The following is a 22,883-nucleotide window of genomic DNA, read 5'->3' on the forward strand; positions in this document are numbered from 1 at the left end:
TAATTCAGCCTGATAAATACCTTCTAAGAAGTATAGGGATCCTTTTACTAAATCTCTTTAAGGGCTCCTTTTACTAAGCTGTGATAGCGGTTTTAGCATACGTGCTAGACCTTAACACCAGCATTGAGGTGGCATTAGTTCTAGCCGCATAGCATGGGTTTAGTGCACGCTAAAATGCTACGTGTGCTAAAAACGCTATCACAGCTTAGTAAAAGGAGCCCTAAGTGTTAGTGTGCTCCTACCATACATTAAAAAGTCTTACCACAGGAGGTGTGCTGGTATCCTATGTTAAAATGGACAATTTGTGTATACATATTACATATTGTACATATTAAAAACTATTTTTAATTTTCTGGGAAGGGGCATGTTTGGGGATGTCACTAATCAGTTAGCATATGAGGCATTTTCATATGCTAATTAAGGATAAAGGAATATTAATTTTTTAATTGTGATTAATCACATTGTGCTATAGCAAAACCTCTCTCCATTCCCTCCAACCCCATCCTCTGCAGGTCCAGCACCTCTCTCCCTTCCCTTCAGCCCCCTCCTCTGCAGGTCTAACAACTCTTTCCTTTCTCTCCAAGTCCTCCTCTGCAAGTCCAGGACTTCTTCCCTTCCCTCAGCCCCTTCCTCTACAGGCCCAGCACCTCTCTCCTTTCTCGCCTTTCCCTCCAGCCTTCTACCCCCTTTCAGGTCCAGAAACTCTCTCCTTTCCCTCCAGCCTCCTCCTGTGCAGATCAGCACCTCTATTCTCTCCCTCTAATTCCCTCTTAAGGTCCCTTTAACTTCCTAACCCCCCCCCCCACACACACACGCATACATACACACACACACACACACACAGGTTCAGCCTCTATTTCTCTCCAGCATCTCTGCTTATCAGCACATTTCTGCCGCCTACTTGTGCAACTGCAGGTCAGGCATCTGTTTGATCCCTTTTCCTCCCTCAGTTCCCACCATAGCACTTCAAACATTGCCTTGCTCGCAGTGATTCCTACATGCCTGCTCCAAGGTACTCCCTCTGTCATGTTGTTATATCAGCAGGGCTTGATGCAGCACAGTGAAGCCCCTGGAGCAGACCTGTAGGAATTGCTGCTAGCAAGGTAACATTTAAAGCACTGTGGCAGGGGCTGAGGGAGGGACAAGGAAAGCATAGATGCTGGACCTGCAAAAAGAAAGGGGGTTCAGTTGCGAGTGGCATTTTAATGTGTTTAATATATTAAAATGATTAATATGAATTAAAATTGCAACATGATAAATCATATTAAAGATGTTAAAAATTCAGCCCTGGTGCTAATTAATGATGGTTTACATTAAGCCATATGGGTTGCCTTCATTTTTTAATGTTTCTTTCCTAAACAGCAATGTCTACTTGTTATGAAATTAAATATACAGTAAACTGCCTATAATTCAGGTGATTTAGTGGTAAATTATTAGTAGAATATGGTTACATTAGATCGATTCTTCTGGAGGTAATTTATGACATCTAAAGAATAGTTTCTGGATTGGAAGAGGAACAGGAAGAGAATATTGCACTTTTAAAATCAAAATCCATTGTCATTTGAAGACAGTTTTTTATTTTCCTCAATCCTCAGACACCTCCACAATCCAGATGCAGTCAGAGTTGTGCTCCTGGCTACAGGAAATTACTCAGAAAAGGAGAGCCTATCTGCTGCTATGACTGTATTCCCTGTCCAGATGGAGAAATCTCCAATCAAACTGGTGAGTGATGTGTAACACTTGAGATGCTCATGGAGATATACTTTTCAGTAAGGTGCCTATTCTATCAAATTTATAAGAACATGATAAAAAACCATATTGAAAAAAAAGACTAATAGACTATCCCGTCCAGCATTCTGTCTTCAGCAATGATCAATCTGGATTACCACAGAAGACATAAGGATGGAGGTGAGGTAGACCCTGATCAATTTTCAGAGGATTGTATATGTGAAGCTGGATGGTGTACATAAGAACATAAGAACATAAGAAGTTGCCTCCACTGGGTCAGACCGAGGTCCATCTCGCCCAGCGGTCCGCTCCCGCGGCGGCCCATCAGGTCTGCGACCTGTGAAGTGGTTTCTGACCACTTTTATAACCTACCTCAAGTTCTATCTGTACCCCTCTATCCCTTTATCCTCCAGGAACCTATCCAAACCCTTCTTGAACCCCTGTACAGAGTTTTGGCCTATCACTTCCTCCGGAAGCGCGTTCCATGTGTCCACCACCCTCTGCGTAAAAAAGAATTTTCTAGCATTTGTTCTAAACCTGTCCCCTTTCAATTTCTCCGAGTGACCCCTAGTGCTTGTGGCTCCCCTCAGTTTGAAGAATCTGTCCTTATTTACTCTCTCTATGCCCTTAAGGATTTTGAAGGTTTCTATCATGTCCCCTCTAAGTCTCCTCTTCTCCAGGGAGAACAGCCCCAGCATTTTTAACCTGTCAGCGTATGAAAAATTTTCCATACCATTTATTAGTTTAGTCGCCCTCCTCTGCACTCCCTCGAGTACCGCCATGTCCTTCTTGAGGTACGGTGACCAGTATTGAACACAGTACTCCAGGTGCGGGCGCACCATTGCGCGATACAGCGGCATGATGACTTCCTTCGTCCTGGTTGTAATACCTTTTTTGATGATGCCCAGCATTCTGTTTGCTTTCTTTGAGGCTGTCGCACATTGCGCCGATGGTTTCAGTGATGTGTCGACCATCACCCCCAGGTCCCTTTCAAGGTTACTCACCCCTAGCAGTGTTCCCCCCATTTTGTAGCTGAACATCGGGTTCTTTTTCCCTACATGCATGACCTTGCATTTTTCTACGTTAAAACTCATTTGCCACTTTTTTGCCCAGTCTTCCAGTTTCGTTAGGTCCCTTTGCAGGTCTTCACAGTCTTCCGTGTTTCTAACCCTGCTGCAGAGTTTGGTGTCGTCAGCAAATTTGATAACCTCACATTTTGTCCCTGCCTCCAGATCGTTAATAAATATATTGAACAGTAGAGGTCCCAGCACTGACCCCTGAGGAACTCCGCTCGTGACCCATTGCCAGTCTGAGTATTGGCCTTTTACTCCAACCCTCTGCTTCCTGCCCGCCAACCAGTGTTTGATCCATCGGTAGATATCCCCTTGTACCCCGTGGTACCACAGCTTTTTAAGTAGCCGTTCGTGAGGTACCTTGTCGAAGGCTTTTTGGAAGTCAAGGTAAATGATGTCTATGGATTCCCCCTTATCCATCTGGCTGTTTATTCCCTCAAAGAAGTACAGCAAGTTCGTGAGGCATGACCTTCCCTTGCAGAAGCCATGTTGGCTCGCCTTCAGTTGTCCATTGTTTTCTATGTATTCGCATATTGCGTCCTTTACCATTGCTTCCATCATCTTCCCTGGAACCGAGGTCAAGCTCACAGGCCTGTAGTTTCCCGGGTTACCCCTTGATCCCTTCTTAAAGATAGGCGTGACATTCGCTATTTTCCAGTCCTCTGGGATCTCCCCTGTTTTTAGGGAGAGGTTACATATTTGGTGAAGTGTCTCTGCTATTTCATTTCTCAGTTCTTTTAGTACCCTTGGGTGGATGCCGTCCGGGCCTGGTGATTTGTCGCTCTTTAGTCTGTCTATCTGCCTGAGGACTTCCTCTTTGCTCACCTCTAGTTTTACCAGCCTTTCATCTTGTTCTCCGTTTATAATCTCCTCGGGTTCTGGAATATTGGTTGTGTCCTCTCTGGTGAAGACTGACGAGAAGAATTTGTTTAACCTGTCAGCTATCTCTTTTTCCTCCTTTATCGCTCCTTTCCTATCTCCGTCATCCAGTGGTCCCACTTCCTCTCTGGCTGGTTGTTTCCCTTTCACATACCTGAAGAAGGGTTTGAAGTTTCTTGCTTCTCCTGCCAGTCTTTCCTCATATTCTCTCTTTGCTTTCCTGACCTCTCGATGACATTCTTTCTGGTGTCTTTTGTGCTCTTCCTGGTTTTCCTTTGTTGGTTCCTTTTTCCATTTCTTGTAGGATGATTTCTTGTCGCTTATCGTCTTTTTAACTGCAGATGTTATCCATGCTGGGTTTTTAGTTCGATTTTTTTTGCACCCTTTCCTAAACCTTGGGACGTACAGGTCTTGTGCCTCGAGCACTGTGCATTTAAGCAGTGTCCAGGCTTCCTTTACGGTCTTCACCTTTCCTGAGCTGCTGCTGAGCTTTTTTCCTACCATTTTCCTCATGTCCTTGTAGTTTCCTTTTCTGAAGTTGAGTGCTGTCGTTGTGGTTCTTTTCACCTTGGTTGTTCCCATGTTTAATTTGTATTGGATCATGTTGTGATCGCTGTTCCCTAACGGTGCTAGTACCTCCACTTCCTTTGCGGGTCCCTCTAGCCCATTGAGGATTAGGTCTAGAGTGGCATCCCCTCTCGTTGGTTCTGTGACCAGCTGCTCCATGAAACAGTCCCTTATTGCCTCTATGAATTTAGTTTCTCGCGTGCACTTTGAGTGCCCAATGTCCCAGTCTATTCCCGGATAGTTGAAGTCCCCCATAACCACCACCTTTTCTGTTTTGCACACCTGTCTCATCTGAGGGTAATGAAGAGACCTAAGGGATGGCTCCACTGGCAGACCTATTCAATGCTTCGCTAGAGTCAGGAGTGGTACTGGAGGACTGGAGAAGGCAGATGTGGTCCTTCTCCAAAAAAGTGAAAGTAAGGAAGAAGTAGTGAACTATAGGCCAGTAGGTCTGACTTCTGTGGTAAGTAAATTAATAGAGACACTTTTTAAAACAGAGAATAGTGATGTTTCTGGAATCTAGTAGATTACAAGACCCTAGGCAACATGGATTCACTAAGTGGCAAGTCTTGTCAGACAAACCTGAACAATTTCTTTGACTGGATGACCAGAGAAATGGATAGAGGGAGTGTGCTAGATGTGGTGTATTTAGATTTTAGCAAAGCCTTTGACAGTATCCCACATAGGCGTCTAATAAATAAAGTGAGCAACCTCGGTATGGGCCCCAGTGTGATAGACTGGGTCAGGAACAGGTTGAGTGGAAGACTGAAGAGGGTAGTGGTCAATGGAGATCACTCTGAGGAAAGGGATGTTGTTACCAGTGGTGTATCTAAAGGTTCTGTTCTTGGGATTGCTCTTTTTAACATTTTTGTAAGTGATATTGCTGAATGGCTGACAGGTATGGTTTGCCTCTGTGCAGATAATACCAAAATCTGCAATGGAATAGACACCCCTGATGATGTGAGCAGACACTTTTAAGGTGGCCACCAATATCAGAATCAGAATCCAGCCCCTAATCTTTTTATAAAATACTACCAAATCAGGAGCCTACTTATTCTTCACATATAAGAGATCTGTTATAAATTACCCTGTGAATGTATGGTAAAGCTTTACAAAAAATAATGACTCATCCCTAAATTCTGGCATAGCCTAAGTAACAGAGAAAAAAATATATTTAAATCTATAAAAAGCAATATTTTGAAATTCTGATGCCAATTTTGAGATGCTAAGAAAATATTCTTTCTTCTCAGATATGGACAACTGTATACAATGCCCAGAAGATCAATGGCCTAATGAAAAAAGAGATGCCTGTGTCCCAAAAAGGATAAGTTTCCTTTCCTATCAAGAACCTTTGGGAATCATTTTGATGTTTATCAGTATTTTCTTCTTTCTCATCACTGTTGTCATTTTGGGAATATTCATCCATTACGGAGACACTCCCATTGTGAGATCCAACAATCGAAACCTAAGTTATATTCTCTTAGTCTCCGTCATGCTCTGCTTCCTCTGCTCATTGATATTCATAGGCTATCCTCAGAAGGTGACCTGCTTTCTCCGACAGATTGCCTTTGGAATAACTTTCTCCATCTCTCTTTCCTCTGTCCTGGCAAAAACAATCACTGTGGTGATGGCTTTCTATACCACCAAGCCTGGAAGCAAGCTCCAAAAATGGATGGGTTCCAGGGTCTCATACTCTATAGTCTTTTCCTGCCCCCTTCTTCAAGTCATCCTATGCATTATCTGGTTAGATATAGCTCCTCCATTCCCACATCTTAATATGCAAGCAGAAACAATTCAAATTGAATGTAATGAAGGGTCAGCAATTGCATTTTACTGTGTTCTGGGTTACTTGGGATTTCTGGCTGGTATCAGCTTCATTGTAGCTTTTCTAGCAAGAAATCTACCTGATGGTTTCAATGAGGCCAAGCACATCACCTTCAGCATGCTAGTGTTTTGCAGTGTCTGGGTTTCTTTCATCCCAACATATCTGAGCACCAGGGGAAAATATATGGTAGCAGTGGAGGTATTTGCTATTCTGGCCTCTACTTCTGGAATACTGGGCTGTATCTTCTTCCCTAAGTGCTACATTATTTTGTTGAGGCCTCATATGAATAACAGGAAGTATATCACAAAAAAATAAATTTACTTAAACTTCCATGAATAATAAAGGAAATAATAATTACAATATGATATTGCATGACCTCAGACATTTTTAAGTTCTACAGTTATAGTCCAACTCATACACAGTCCATCCAACCCATATGCAGTCCTTCCAAAATTCAAAATCAGCTATAAGTTCATTGGTCTCAAGAGGGTTGAACAAGGATAGGCTAGGAAATTATCTTGATAGTGGCAATATTTAGCAACTTTCTAAATAGCTACTACAGTCAAACCTTGGTTTGCGAGTAACACGGTTTGCGAATGTTTTGCAAGATGAGCAAAACACTCGAGCAAACTTTAACTCGCAAACCGATCATTGACTCGATCAACGATCTACCTGGCCTGCCGGAAAGGGAGGTGTGTGTCTGTGGGCTGGCTCTGTGGGTCTCCTTCCGCTTATGAGAGACGTGCAATCATATAATCTCTCTCCTTGCAACAGTCAAACAAACTTGTAGAACTTTGAAGTGAGAATCGGATAAGTCTGTCAGCTGCCATTCCAAAAGCTTCTCAACTCTCCTCTCCTAGTCAAACTTGACTTTTCCCAGCCGAGGACACACGCCTGAGTGTGCTCCTGCTGCAGTGTTTCCTCTGCGGTGTCGTCGTGCTTCGAGAGTGCAAGTCGGGCACTCGCTCTTGTTCAGGTGCGAGAGGGGGGAAGGAATCTGCCACACCTCCTCCTCCTCTGCCGCCGATTAAGAAGCCATAGCAAGAGGGGAGAGGGTGAAACCATAGCAGACCCGGCTTGGGATGGCCACAGAGCGCAGATGCCAGGATGCGCCGCCGGAGGAGAATGGCTCAGTGCTGCCTGCCCCTGAGCCCCGCCTTCCCCTCTGCTGCCTACGCGCTCCTGCCGTTGCTTGATTATGACAGCGGCGTGCTGCGGCACCTTCTCCTGGATTCCGTCGCTCATCGACTTCACCCATTTTGGACAATTTTTTGCCGGACTTGCTGGAGAGACAATGACTGCTACCTTCGGTACCTGTGAGGGAGGTGAGGAAGAAAAAGGGAGGGATGGGGGAAACGAAGAAAGAAAGATGATTGGAAAATAAGAAAAGGGAAAGATGTCTGTGGTAATGGAAAGAAAGGGGAGAAGAGGGAGAAATGCTGAAACAGGGAGTGGGAGAAGTGTTGGACCACAAAAAGACATAGGCCTGTTTTGGAGATCAGGAACGAATCAAGCGAGTTTCCCTTAATTTTTATGGGGAAACTCGCTTTGATATATGAGCACTTTGGTTTAAGAGCATGCTTCTGGAACGAATTATGCTTGTAAACCAAGGTTCCACTGTACTTTAAATTTCAATGCATTGTGCCATCTTAGTAACATAAAAACAAGTGTATCAGGGGCTTATTGTATACACCGCTTATCAAATTACATTGTATACAATTTGAGAAGTAATAGGTGGGGAACATGAGTACAAACCAATAGAATGTGAAGAAAGGTTGTGAACTATATTGCTGGATAGAAAAGGGGGTAGGGTACACATGGGAAAATACATGCAAGTGGAAATTTTTACAATTTACACATTCGCATGTCAGTCTTACATGTGTAAACGCTGAATTTTATTCTCTTCAAATTGTTTGGCAATTGATTTGAACACTACAGTGGATTATTGACAGTTTGTTCATCTCCTGGTCATCACCATTTAGGATGGAGGGGAAGGCATCTTGACTGGTAAGCTGAATACTGTCAACAATACTCCATGTATCATCCCCATTATATTTGATGGCCTATGTGGTTGGCATGGTGATGACTTCACAACCAGAATTTAAACATGGGTGGCCTGGGCCTCCATAGAGTGATGGGCCAGGTTCTGGCCACCTTGTTAGGCAGACTGGATGAGCCATGAAGGTCATTTTTGGCCATCATTTACTGTGTGTTACTATGTGATACCACTTCTTTTGTGGAGACTGAGTCTATTTTATGTCCTTCCAATTTGTTTAGATAATTTGATTATTCATCCTTTGGGGAGTAGCATTCCTGTTTCCATAAGAAAGCTATGTTAATCTGTAATTAAGAACCAATTTGATTTACATATAGGAGAAAATATTGATATGCATCATTGATGTACGTTATATCAACCCCTGAAGCACACTGAAGGCAGACAAAAAGTTATGTTGTTTGATATATCAATAAAAAAATCTGAAGCATTAATAATTAAGATATATATTGTGATTGGAAAATACTAGCTTACATATTAATAGTAATAAATTAAATCATGCCATAAAATTAATAGAATGATCTGTAGCCTGAAGCTCAGAGAGAGATATGTAGATGAATACTGCCATTTTGTGTGGGTTATATGAGGCTCTACCATGAAGGCCTTTAAGTGTTAGCTTCAATTTGTGTCTGACTTTTATTCTTTGGCTTCATTCAAAGATGGAAAAATAAAGGATCAAACAAATACATTGTCTGAGCAGTTATTCTGAGTAAATAGTTGTTTCTGTTCTCAGATTCTCTATGAGAAATGTCAATGGATCTATATTCAGGTAGGACCATGGGTTCTAGTTGTTCAAATGAACATGATGATAAGGGCCAAGGGTAAGGGTGGCATGACCAGTCAGGGTACTGTTAGAGTCATAGGGAGTGGCTGAAGGGAGCTGACCAATTGGAATCTTAGGCCACTCCCAGCACATCCCAGAATGTACTTGGAGAGAAGCCTAAAATTCTGGTTGGCCCTACAGGAGGGGCTTTAAGTGCCTGGGCCAATCAGGACCTTAGGCCCCTCCCTGGTGCATCCCATGGTGCACCGGGAAGGGGCAGGCCCACCATTTATTGAAGGCAGACCTGTCAGCTGGCCAGAGGAAGCATCCATCTGACCAGCCATTTTAATATCAGGCATTTTGGGGTCTGGATGGGCTGGGGTGTGGGGTCAGGGGTCTTCTCTTCAGGGGGGTTAGGGCATGGAAGGGTGGGGGGTCAAGGGTATGTCCTGCTGGAGGATGTCTTTGGGGGTGATGGCAGGAGGAATTGGGTAATCCTTCTGCCAACATTTGCTAGGGGATGTCCTTGGGGGTCCTGGCATGAGGGACTGGGCATCCCTCCTGCTTGCCATCTTCACAGGGAGGGGGGTACAGGATCCCTGCCATTGCCAGTAAACTGATCACGGCAGGAAAATTCCATTGCCATGATCAGTTCAGTGGCCACATCTACCTGAAATGTAGGCAAGTGTTTTGCTGGCCTACATTTCATGTAGCAACTGTGTGGCCTAGGGTGCCTAGGGTCATCTAAGCTTGCCTAAGGCCACTACTAGGTAAAATCACACCCATGCCTAGGGCGAGCTTAGGTGGCCTACGCACCTCCCTAGGCTCATGGAGGCACCTACATTTTAGACAGCCTGCCTCGGGATTCTTTTTTTAAAACATGTGTCCCAATTGGCTGATAGTCAGTGGTAGGCCACCTAAAATTGGGATGCCATTTATAGAATTTACCCATTTGAGCCAGATTCTACAAATGGTGCCATTAAATGCAGATGTCTATAAAAGCAGCAATAATCGCATGTAACTCACGGTGTTTTTTGCAGAATTACAGCTATATTAAATTTAGGTGCCAGAAATGTAGGCCAGGGTTTTAAAGGTCTACATTTCTGGTGTCTATATTTGATTACATCTACAGAGGCCTATGGTGCCTATGGTTATTTGCTGTGTAAAACATGCCTTATATGTCTGTAAGTGCATCTGTAGATGGAATTCCATTTTTTTGAGGATCCTACCAGCAACTACATTGTTTTTTAATGAAGTTTTAATTGGCTTTAAGTGGCACAATCATCATGCCAAATGTATGTGCCGAACCGGTTCCTCCACTCCCAGGATGAAATATGCCTCAAAATGCCCCCTACTCGTGCCGTTCAACTGCAAACTGCAAAACAATGCTCCTACTCCCAGGTCATACCAAGCCACCGGAATCAACTGCCCCCACAGATAAGATCCCTCAGCTTTAGAAAACAATAAAAACATACCTCTTCACCTAAAACCCTGCCTGTGACCAATAGCTTACAAAGAAATGTATATTGGTACCAGAACCAGTATGTGTCACATTAAGGATCTCAAATTAAGGATAACTGTGTGTCAAAATAAGGATAACTGTGTGTCAAATTAGGATAAAACTTGTACTGAAAATCTTGCACTGTAACTATAGCAAATTGTAACCAGTAAACTGTATTATTTTGTATATTAATATTAGACCCTAGTATGTATCAAGTTAGGATAAAAACTTGTATCTTAAACTTGTTCGGAAATTATGGATGTTAAACCTGTAAAGGAACAAAAACACAGTGCACTGTTGACATGCTTAGCAGGTTTTCTCAACCATCCAATCAAAGAAACAAAATAACTGAAAATCATAAATACAAAAAGTGGAGAAAAACAGACCTCATACACAAACAGCAGGGACTTTACCCCCTGTCGCTGAGGATACCCCCTGTCACCTATGAGACATAGAGAAACAGAGAGAGAGAGAGAACAATGATGAGTGGCAGTGATTTGCAGGTGCAGGAAGAGAGTGTTGGGATGGGGGGAACAGGGTAGCTGTGTCCCTGAAGTGCTTACCAAGAAGCCAAGAGCCATTGAAGTGCCCCTGGGTTGCTCTCCTATGGAGGCCACAATGCTGCACTATGTAGGCATCATGTGTGGAGCCAGGGTATCTGGCACACACATCCAGGATCTCTCCCTGGGCATTGCACACCACCTGCATGTTCATGGAGTGGAACGCTTTCCTATTACGGTAACTGGCCTCATCTGCCCAAGGGGGTCTGAGGGCAATATGAGTGCAGTCTACCACTCCGATGACGGAGGGGAATTGTGCCACATTGTAGAACTCATACTGTCCTGTAGGGCCTGGGGAGTGGTGGGGAGGGAGATGTAGTCATGGGTGTGGGTTAGGAAGGTATGAAGAAATTGGGTGAGGCAGTTGGAAATGGCAGGTTGAGTGAGCCCAGTGCTGGATGCCAATACAGACTGGAAGCTCCCAGTTGCCAGGAAAGCGAGGGCTGTTGTTACTTTTAAATGCACTGGCATTGGGTAATTATGGCGGGTGCGGGCCTGTAGCAGGGGCTGCAATTGGAAGCAGAGATCCTGGATGGTGGCCTTGTCGAATGATATCGCTCCACACACTGCTGATCAGTGAGCTCAAGGAAGCTGGAGCGAGGCCTCCTATGGTGGACTCGATGATGGGGCTTGTTATTCTCCAGCTCCTCCTGCAGAAGGAGTTCAACAGTAACAACCACATTGACCCCTTCCATGGCCCAAAAAGAAGGCACCTGGCAAAGAAAGCAGAGCTCATTACAGTCTAAACAGGCCCCAGCCAAGCAGTCACCCGACACCCCCCTCCCCCCAGGGATTGAGCCAGGTGGTGAAACAGAACACTCACTCATGCCACATGATAGAGACCACAGTTCATGAGTAAGATGTAATAGATGTAAGAGAAAGAGCTGGTGATGGTGATAGGAGGTAGGTGGGATGAGAGAGGGGTGTTTGCAGAGGTAAATGAAATGTGGGGAGATACACAGCAGTGAGAACATAAGTGGGGAGGTTGAGATAGAGATGGTCAGAGTGAGGGGGTACACACACACAAAATTACACACCCTTCCCTTACCTGAACACAGCACGGCACACACTCAGGAACAGCTTAGACGTTGTGAAAGCAGGTCTAAGTCAAAACACTACTTTGAACACACAGAGCAAACTGATTTAGCTTTGGTTATCGTATTTGTACGTTTGGGGCCTAAACCCACCCTCAGAACGCCCCCGGAATGCCCCCATTTTGTACGACTTACGTTAGATGTTTTGCGGCATAGGACGTGCAGCTGGCCGACCTTTGATTATGGTCGCTTGAACGTTTTGCCAGGTAAAACATCCAAACTCCGACTTAGGTGGTTTTTTAGATGTTTTTGTGTTTTGATTATGAACCCCATAGCTTTTATGAGGTATATACATTTTTAAATAAATAAATGACCCATAAATATGACTCGTGGCTCGTGGCTCGTGGCTAGCGCTGTTTATGGGACGATATTGAAATGGATGTCAGAAGCATGATAGTGCAGTATTTTTGTAGCGCCAGTTTTTCGTATGATTCTGGGTAATTCTAGTTAGACAAACATCTGTGTTAGTTAAGGACCGCGCCCAAATAGAAGCGTACGGAAAAACAGGTGGATAAAACATTTAAATATAATGTAGCTAAGGCCAGAAGAAAAAACACACTAAAGATTAATATAAGGAAAAGAATGGTGTTTTCTTGTGTACTTTGCTGTTGAGCTAAATCATGGTGGAAATCATGATTACATGATTACATGGAGTCCAGTTTAGGTTCTTTTGTATGTACTATAACTGTCCTGTCTTAGGTCACCATCTTGTGCCAGTGAATAGTTTCTGTTCTTTGTTCAGCTTCCAGCCTTTAGCCTCGTGGTTCTAATTGTTAACAGATGTGCTCAGGCCAGTTAGGAAAAGCATATTAGACCCCATATTCCAAACTGAGATATAAAATGTATGAAGTATGAATGGCCAAGATATGAATGAAATTATGAATGTTTGGGGCCCATGAATGTGATATGTGGTGATATAAATGATTTATAAGAAGAAACACTAAGGAAAAATCCTGAGCACGACATCTGGAAGTGATTAGAGTCAGTCTCAAGAATAGGGAGAAGGGGGGCATTGGAAGCCCACGCTTCAGGAAGAGGAGAGGGGGATTTAACCCCCCTTTTTCCTCCTGAGTAAGGTTTCTGTGTAAGGCTGTGCAATTTGAATCTGTCAGCTTAGGAGTTTTTTTTTCCTTTAAGGCTCAGCACTTGTCAGCATGGAAGGGCTGAGAATTTATCAGCACCATGTTAATAATTATAGATTCTCTTGAATGTTATAATGTTAATTCAGAAATCAAAAGTAATTTTCTGAAAACTTTGTATAACTTTTAAACATGGAGGAATGTTTCTTTGTCTAAACTTTGAGACCACCCATAGAAATGTTATTGGTCGTCAAACTTGATGATGTCACTAAACCAAAAGTTATATATGGACATGTAACTGTTTAAAAAATTTAGAATTGTTAGAAGAAAGGCCAGCGTTTGGCTTCTGTAATAATTCTCTGATGCAAAAGATACTCAATTGATTTGCTAATAAAATTAATTGTGTACTTTTATGATCTAATATTGATATCTAATAAAAAATAAGATTTTGGATTTTATGAAAATATTTTGCATCATTAATTTTTTAATTTCATTTTACAACCCTAGAAAGCTATTAGTACGCATGTGTGCAATTATTCTGATCAAATGGCACCCCAGATGGGACTGGAGCGTACTTTGCATTTCTAGGTTTCATTTTTTGAACCTTTGGGTTTCGTTTGGAAGTGCAACATAAGGTATGTCTGTTCTTTGCTTAACAGACTGGGGGGGCCCTTTTGTTTTGAAGCTAAGTTATATTTTAGGAATTAATGCTTTGTATATAGGCATAGTGTTTGGGGATATTGTATTATATGTTTAGTTTGTTAAGATTTGGGGGTATAGAGAAAAATTGTATCTTCATTATGCTTTATGACTTTATTTCTGCTGTCTCTCTCTGGCCAGATTTTACTTTCTTTCTCTCTGTTTCTTTTTCTCTCGGGGTTTACAGCTGTCCTGTTACAGTGTGTTTTGTAAATACCTCCTGGGGTTTGTTTTGAAGTGTTTGCGTATATTATATCCTGATCATAAAGATATGAACAGGGTGATTGCACACAAATTTAAAGAGGAACAAAAGAAAGGAAAAAACTGAGAAAAGAATGACATAGTTGTGGAACTGGCTCAAATTAATAGGGCTAAGAATCCAGAAAGGTTGCAAGTGAGAAAGCCGGTAAGTTTTTGCTTGTTTGAATTATACTAAAAATGCTGAGAAAATAGAGGTTACTGAGTTTGAAGAGAAAAAATATATATTTTCCTGCTGTGTGTCTAAGCTTTGTCTCTGAACTAACTCTTTCTCTCTGTGAAAAAGAAAACTGTCTGTTTTAATCTGACTTTGAAAAGTTTCCCTCACCCGTCTCTTTGTTTGAAAAAACGGGCTGAGGGCACCCCCTCCTTCTTTGTCTCCCTCTGCATTTTCAGTGCCTATCTGAAGTAACTACTTTGAAAAGAAAAAAGAAATTGTGTTTCTCAGCTTTGTTTTTCTAAACTCCAGTTCTGTCTCTCTCTGTCTTTTTTGCTCTGCCCTAACTGTTTCTCTTGTCTCTGGAAAAAGAAAATTTAATGGTATCTTACAAGAAGTCCTCTCACTCTATGCTGTTCCTTGGGGATTTTCACCCCCACCTTTTTCCTCCCTCTATGCCTTCCACAGAGCTATCACGTGAGCTGAAGGCGGGCTTTTTTGAGCTTCTCCTTTGTTCATTACCAGGAAGAGGGGAAGGGGGAGGAAAGAGGGGGAGGGAATGGAGCAGCAATGGAGTTCCTTTGTCTCAGGGCTACAGATTTTCCAACAGGTATTTGCTTATATACTAGTCAGTTAACGAATTTGATTCTTCTTTTTTGAGAAGTCTCGGAGCAAGTCTGTTTGCATATTAAAGGGTTTATTGAGAACTGGTAGTTTAGCAAGACATGAGAATCCTATGTATCCGTGGCTTAAATTTGTTTCCGATGTAGTAGAAAAAAGAAAAGCTTATGTAGTGTGAATATCAGGATTCAATGTGATCTCTCTCTGATAAAACTTGGAGTTCCGATCAGCCGATATGTTGATAAAAAGTTTTGATCTAATTTAAGAAAAAAAAGGGCTTCTGTACGCTAGCTAAGTGATTCTTGCTGTGTTGAGAACAATAGAGATATCTTTGCTGAACTTTTTTAGTGTTTAGAACCATGTGGGTTTGCATCCCAGTAAGAATAAAGAGTGAATGCCACGTATTTTTAAAAGTTGTAAGAGTGTTGAAAGAAAAAGAAATGTAGAGTTAGAAGGCATCAGAAAGTGAAGTGAAAAGGAAAAGAAAGTTAAATGTCTGGCGGTTTCAAAGCAGGGAGATAGTCTGTAGAACGAATGTACAGGAATGTCGAAAGAAAGCTTGTGAAATGTGTTAATTCCCTGATTGTAAGGGATCTGCTATGGAGAAGTTCGATAGGGAAGATGGGAGAAAAGAAATAATTCTGCTGGACTTGGGAATGTATTCAACAGTGAAAGGATAATTTTGTGGAAAAGAAAAAGATTTATTCAAAAAAAAACAGATACCATGCTTACAAGAAAGATTGTTTTTGTGAGCAAGCAAAGCAGTGCATGAGAAAAAAAAATTCCTGCCTTTGTGTTTTATCTCAGTGTTTCAAATTAATTTTGAATATGAATTTTTGTGCCCCTGCATGGTTTATAAAGTATTTTTAAAACTTGTGCATTGTCCGGAATGTATGATTAGGGAGTAATTAAATTTAAATGCATTTTAAAATTAAATTGGGAAGTTTAAAATAAAAAGATTAAGAAAAATAGAGGTTAAGTACCTATATTTTTTTTTGAAAATCGAAATAAATGTGAAACAAAGGGCTTGCTACCTTGGTTAACGGGAAAAGAACAATTATAATAAACTTTTATGTAAGTGGATGAATTCGGAATTGAAATTTTGCTTACTTTTTACAAGTAAGCTCTTCATGATAGGAACCTAATAAAGAATATGGAATTGAGAATAATTCCCTGATGTTAGAAAAAAAAAAGAAAGTCTAATTTTACCATGTAGAGAATGTGTCTGCATGTTTAAATTTTCCTGTGGCCATATTTTGGTACTACAGGACCCTGAGAAAAGTCTATTTAATCTGTATGTTTTGTGTTTCAGTTAAGAACCTTCTTTGAATCTTTTCAACAATTCAACACAGAGAATGTGACTCTGCAATACAAGAATTAGTACTGTTTGCAGAGGGGATAACGTGCCATGTGTTTCTTTTTTCTTTGTTCTTTTGTTAATGAACATGTGCTTTCCTTCCAGGATTTACACTGATCAGCAGTACCACATTCCACCACTAGAGCTGTGGAGAACACAGAAAAAAAAATTCCGATGCTGAATTTTCGGCGGGAATTTCAGTGTTCCTTTGTCTTCAACTAATGAGCTGTGCTTACCTTTCAGTTGTACCAGTACGGGTGTAAAGAAACAGCAGTTCCATAGTTACAGAAAAGCCAAGCTTGAATTATGAAAACGTTGCAGCATGAACTTTTTAAAGCCATGATTTAAATTTCACTGAAATTAATTTAGAGACTCCGACCTTACAAGTTGCTAAAACTATTTGCAAAAGACATTTCTGGACTCATATAAAAAATTTTGAACGAAAAAACAGACTTTATCTTAAACCACGTTACTTTAAATCATTTCATTTGAATTAGGCTTCTGAACTTTAATTATGCTTTTGCATAATTTCATAGACTTATTCTGATATTGTATTAACAACTGTATTTTCTTTATCATTGTTTTCATGCATTGTTCTCAGAAAATATTTTGTTTATCCTGTATTTTAAATTTTATTTCATATGACTGTATTTCCATATACAGTGGCAGCTTCTAAGCTGTAACACAGTGCCACAATATTGTTTAATTGGGTTTAACAGCTGATATCATCAGTCCTTTTAATGATTTTAATTTAAATTTGAGAAATGAGTTCCTGCAACACACACAGAAAAAGAAAACTTATATCTGATGTGCATGCATTATCTGCACATGAGTACATTTCCATATTAAGCATATATTTGGATTTTCTTAACACTGTATATTATTTTACACTTTATTGATTTAATTCCAAAATTCTATAACATAACACTTTTGAGCATAGGGACCAATTAAATTAGGTAATACTGAGGTTCTCTTTATCTTAGGGAAATCTAGGGTTCTATTTTTCTTTAACTATACTTTCTCTAAATTTTCTGACTTTTAAACTTTAAAAGTACTGGAGTTTCATGAATACCTCTATGAATAAAACAACAGACGTCTCTGCTCTAGGACTGTACTTGCACCTAGAACAGACACTGTCTGACTACCACTGGAATGGTAAGTTTCCTATATGATATGGTTTAGGCAGCAACTTACATAAATGTACACTTGAATGGGTTTTATCTAGAATAGTGGATGGGATTTGCTTGCATTCTCACTAGAGAATTCAAGTAAGCTTTGGGTAAGATCTTCTAGGCACCTGCCTTTACAGGCCTAGGTAGTACATTTTTCTGGCTTTTGCTATCTAATTGGCATTTAAAAGAATATACTTGCACAGACACACACACTGATCCATAAGAAGAACCGTACCCTGAGTAAACCCCAGCGCCACAGATAAGACCACGAGCTCAATTATGAATATTACTTCATAAATTCAGTAATATCCAAGAGGGGACTGACTCGTGGCTCGTGGCTAGCGCTGTTTATGGGACGATATTGAAATGGATGTCAGAAGCATGATAGTGCAGTATTTTTGTAGCGCCAGTTTTTCGTATGATTCTGGGTAATTCTAGTTAGACAAACATCTGTGTTAGTTAAGGACCGCACCCAAATAGAAGCGTACGGAAAAACAGGTGGATAAAACATTTAAATATAATGTAGCTAAGGCCAGAAGAAAAAACACACTAAAGATTAATATAAGGAAAAGAATGGTGTTTTCTTGTGTACTTTGCTGTTGAGCTAAATCATGGTGGAAATCATGATTACATGATTACATGGAGTCCAGTTTAGGTTCTTTTGTATGTACTATAACTGTCCTGTCTTAGGTCACCATCTTGTGCCAGTGAATAGTTTCTGTTCTTTGTTCAGCTTCCCGCCTTTAGCCTCGTGGTTCTAATTGTTAACAGATGTGCTCAGGCCAGTTAGGAAAAGCATATTAGACCCCATATTCCAAACTGAGATATAAAATGTATGAAGTATGAATGGCCAAGATATGAATGAAATTATGAATGTTTGGGGCCCATGAATGTGATATGTGGTGATATAAATGATTTATAAGAAGAAACACTAAGGAAAAATCCTGAGCATGACATCTGGAAGTGATTAGAGTCAGTCTCAAGAATAGGGAGAAGGGGGGCATTGGAAGCCCACGCTTCAGGAAGAGGAGAGGGGGATTTAACCCCCCTTTTTCCTCCTGAGTAAGGTTTCTGTGTAAGGCTGTGCAATTTGAATCTGTCAGCTTAGGAGTTTTTTTTTTCCTTTAAGGCTCAGCACTTGTCAGCATGGAAGGGCTGAGAATTTATCAGCACCATGTTAATAATTATAGATTCTCTTGAATGTTATAATGTTAATTCAGAAATCAAAAGTAATTTTCTGAAAACTTTGTATAACTTTTAAACATGGAGGAATGTTTCTTTGTCTAAACTTTGAGACCACCCATAGAAATGTTATTGGTCGTCAAACTTGATGATGTCACTAAACCAAAAGTTATATATGGACATGTAACTGTTAAAAAAATTTAGAATTGTTAGAAGAAAGGCCAGCGTTTGGCTTCTGTAATAATTCTCTGATGCAAAAGATACTCAATTGATTTGCTAATAAAATTAATTGTGTACTCTTATGATCTAATATTGATATCTAATAAAAAATAAGATTTTGGATTTTATGAAAATATTTTGCATCATTAATTTTTTAATTTCATTTTACAACCCTAGAAAGCTATTAGTACGCATGTGTGCAATTATTCTGATCAAAATATCAAAGAAGAGACAAGTTAATTTAATCATGTATTTTTTAATGGATATAACTAATGGACAAACTGGATGAACCGTTCAGTTCTTTATCTGCCATCATTTACTATGTTACTATGTTTACCTACCACACCTCTGGAACCAACTACCATCTCACATCACATCACTAGAAGGACTACTGAACTACAGGAAGGCAATAAAAACTACCTCTTCCTCTAACCTTCTCTGAAATAGATCCAGTATAAATGCCACTGTCTATGCAACAAGATCAACCATCACTGATACATTTTCTACCTTGTCATACCTAACACATATTATCATGCATTGTTATGTACTATCTTATTATGTCATGTATTATCATGTGCTGCACCCCCTCCTATGCCCAGCAGAAGGCATTAGAAGTAAAATCAGAGAGAAATTTCTGGGAACAAAAGGCCACAACTTTATTAAGGATAAGCATGAACAACACCCTAGGGAGCACCCAAGCTTTAAGCCTTCTCCAGGACTTTGCCCCTGCCTTGAACCCCAGTGAGGGAGCCTTGAACCCCAGTGAGGGAGCATGCTCCTCAGGCCCTTCTGTGACCTGCCATCCTGCTTTACAGTGAGTCCACTGCATAAATCCTTTCCAAACCTGCCAACAGTTTGTCAGTCCACCTGCCATGCAAGCTAGTGAGGCGGACAATGTATTGCCCGTAGGCGTAGTATGCTCTTACCCTAAGCATCCAGTCTCAGTTATTTGGCAGGAATGTTCAGGGCCTGGGTATGTCTGTCATTGTGACAACATCAGCAGTAATAAAATACAACTTATTGGCATGCTTCTTACTAACAAAAAAATTCCTGTCTGCTTCTAAGCCCTTTGGATCATTTAGGGGAACAGACTTCCTGCTTATGTGCTGATGGGGGATATAATTTAAGGAAACTTAAGGAACGGGCTGGAGGGGGCAATCTGTCTGCCGGCAGCATGGAGAAAAGGCTGATGCTTCCCAGTGTGCAGATTTTGAATTTGTTGGCTCTTAGGCTTGCTCCACCCCCCTCTCCTGCCACCTACAATGAGAGCCACCAATGCCCACTGACATCAGAGATGACATCACAGGGATCTGAGGAGATCTGAGAGGTGAGGCAGAACAAGGGCTGGGCTCCCTCTGGGCAGCCACCATGTTACCTGTGGCATGCTCAGAGGGCCATCGCTGCTGTGACTGATTCCACACTTTGCCAGACATTACATGCTAAACCACTCCTAGCATACATTATCATTCACAGATTGTACTGCCATATTCCTGCCATGCTCTTGTATGTAGTGTCTGCCATACCATGTATTGTCATGCATCCTAATACACTGCCTTGCTTTGTTATGTACTTCCTTACCATGCTTCATACTTTCAGACACTATAATGTACTGTCAAGCTCTGTTAGTTACTGCAATGTCAAAACAACTCATAATATCACCACCCCATGCTGTACTGTCATCTCTTCTTTTCTCTTCTTCAAAAGCTGCCACAGCAATCCTCTCCCAACAGAAAGTATTCCTGTTTTGCCTCTTCAATGAAGCTACATCAGGGGAAATATAAAAAAATCAATCGCTCATAGATTCAAAAATTTCATGTAACAGCCTTCACGCAGTGGATTTGGCAAAATAAAAATGACAGCGGGGCTGAGAGATCCGCCCGGCTCATTCAAAAAAACCAGGCGTCATAATGTCATCACCAACGTGATGCGTGATTCATTAGACACTTTAGCATCAACCATAATATAGATAGAAAACTGTGATAAAGAATCAAAAAAGATTAGAAAACTCTTTAAACGGTGCTTTAAAAGTATATCTATATCACAAAAGAATGTGCATCAACCAGTTTCACAGTTTCCAAACCACTTGAGAGTCCAGATCAAAAAAGAAAATATATAAAGCAAAACCAAACATTAATTCTCAATAAAAGGGTTGCCATTCTAACACAGTGTTCAACCCTTGTGGATGTAGAGCATATAAATGGTTAATCCATTGTTACTCCTTTTGCTAGAGTTGCCTTCTTACGTCTCCATGTCTGAATCACCCAACAAATCAAATTTCTAAACATGTTGTTGTTACATTAAATGAAACAATATCCCCCTCTTTTACTAAGGTGCGCTAACCAATTTAGTGAGCGCAAACTCATTTAGTGCACGCTAACGATTAACATGCACTTAATGCTAACGCATTCATTATTTGCTATGGACGCATTAGCATTTAGTGTGCGCTAATCGTTAGTGTGCTAATCGTTTGAGTGCGCTAAATTGGTTAGTGCACCTTAGTAAAAGGATGCTGACAACTTTTTTGGTACTGATACAGTTTTTATGTTCTGTCATCTTTATTGTCAATTTTCTGGATGTCTGTCCTATATATATAGCTTACTATAAATTGGCTTGTCTTAATAGATAAATATTCTGTCCAGACTAATGTACTTCTGATTGATAAATATTGCAGTCTGAACGCATATAAAGTATAGGTGTCACTTATTGTGCTCCAAAAAGACGCCTCAGCCCCACCACTCCACCGCTGTAAGAATTTTATACTGCGGGAAGCATGTTATGGTGCCTCATCATTGGCTGTCTATTTTTGAATATTTTTTTTTGAATGTTTTTTTTTTTTTTCTTAATCTTTTATCTGTGTTTTTATATTTTATAGAATAAATAATTTACATAACTTCATTCGCTTCAATGTTGCATTATATATTTCAAAAGTAATAAATACTTATTTCAGCCAAACACCTGGGAGTCAGACCCGACATGTTTCACACTAACAAGTGTTTTATCAAGGGTCTCCCTGCAAAATATAGAACAGAAGCTGTCACATCCGATAGTGTGCTGCCCCTCTCCTAACAAAATTCTTGATAAACTGCTACAGTATCTATATATTGCACTCACCAAGGCTGCCGCTGTCATCCGACTCCTGTCTTTCTATGAGAAAAGATGGCGGCGGCTTCCTTAGCTCCAGATTTAAATACTCCCTCTCTAACTAACAAAGTACCCGCCCCCTGCAGCTCATTGGTCCCAACCAAAATTACATCATCGATCCCCACTCGATTTCGCTGTTCAATCCACGGGGCTCTATGGTATCCAACATAAAAATAAAAATAAATCTTTGTTCGCTCTCATTGAGTTTACCTTGGTCAACCCCTCCATCCCACCCTACCACTTTATTTATGACACGCCATCTTAAATCGCTTGTAGTATGCTTAACCCTCAACCAGTGTTCTACCAGGGGTGCTTGTGCTACTTTATTCAAAAAGCGGGATTTGTGTTCTGTCAGCCGCGTTTTTATTTTTCTATTAGTGCGACCCACATATATGAGGTCGCAAGGACAGATGATGGCATACACTACACCCTGGGTGTTGCAATCCGTGTTGTGTCTAGATCTTAAGGATATAGTTCTCCCTGGAACCTTCCAACTGTCCCCCTGGATGGCAGCACGCCAATTAGCAGATGCACATGCATATACCCTTTTAGAAGGGGAACCTACTACATCTTTGGGGGAGGAGATACTGCAATTTTTGAACCTACACCGTGAACAAGGTAATATTACTTTGAAAGAATATAATTTCATGTTTGAAAAAAATCCGAGAGTTCCGAAGATTTCGTTTGTCCCAAAAATACATAAGACTCTGACGAACCCTCCAGGTCGTCCCATTGTTAATACCCGTTCCTCTATTTTGGAACCCCTGTCTAAGGTGGTGGACTTCTTCCTTAGGGATGAAGTCCCAAAAATTAAATCATATATCAGGGACTCTTCTCATTTTTTAAGGAACTTGGACAGACTTCTGCCTGATATGACTGACAAGTGGTTGGTGACTCTTGACGTCACTCAGATTCCCCAGGATGAAGCACTTCAGGTTATAAAGGAGTCGCTCCA

The 22,883-nt window shown here is 40.9% G+C and overlaps 1 protein-coding gene across 1 annotated transcript in view; it reads left to right on the forward strand.

Annotated features, from left to right (window-relative positions):
- LOC117346144 (vomeronasal type-2 receptor 26-like) overlaps positions 1-6,387 on the forward strand; it is a 77,151-nt gene extending 70,764 nt beyond the window's left edge. Inside the window, exons 6-7 of the mRNA XM_033915546.1 lie at positions 1,613-1,722; positions 5,498-6,387. Of these exons, the coding sequence (XP_033771437.1) occupies positions 1,613-1,722; positions 5,498-6,387 (1,000 nt within the window). The remainder of the gene's footprint in view (positions 1-1,612; positions 1,723-5,497) is intronic.
- The last annotated feature ends 16,496 nt before the right edge of the window (positions 6,388-22,883 follow it).

This window comes from Geotrypetes seraphini, chromosome 12, assembly GCF_902459505.1.
Source record: "Geotrypetes seraphini chromosome 12, aGeoSer1.1, whole genome shotgun sequence".
Classification (NCBI taxonomy): domain Eukaryota; kingdom Metazoa; phylum Chordata; class Amphibia; order Gymnophiona; family Dermophiidae; genus Geotrypetes; species Geotrypetes seraphini.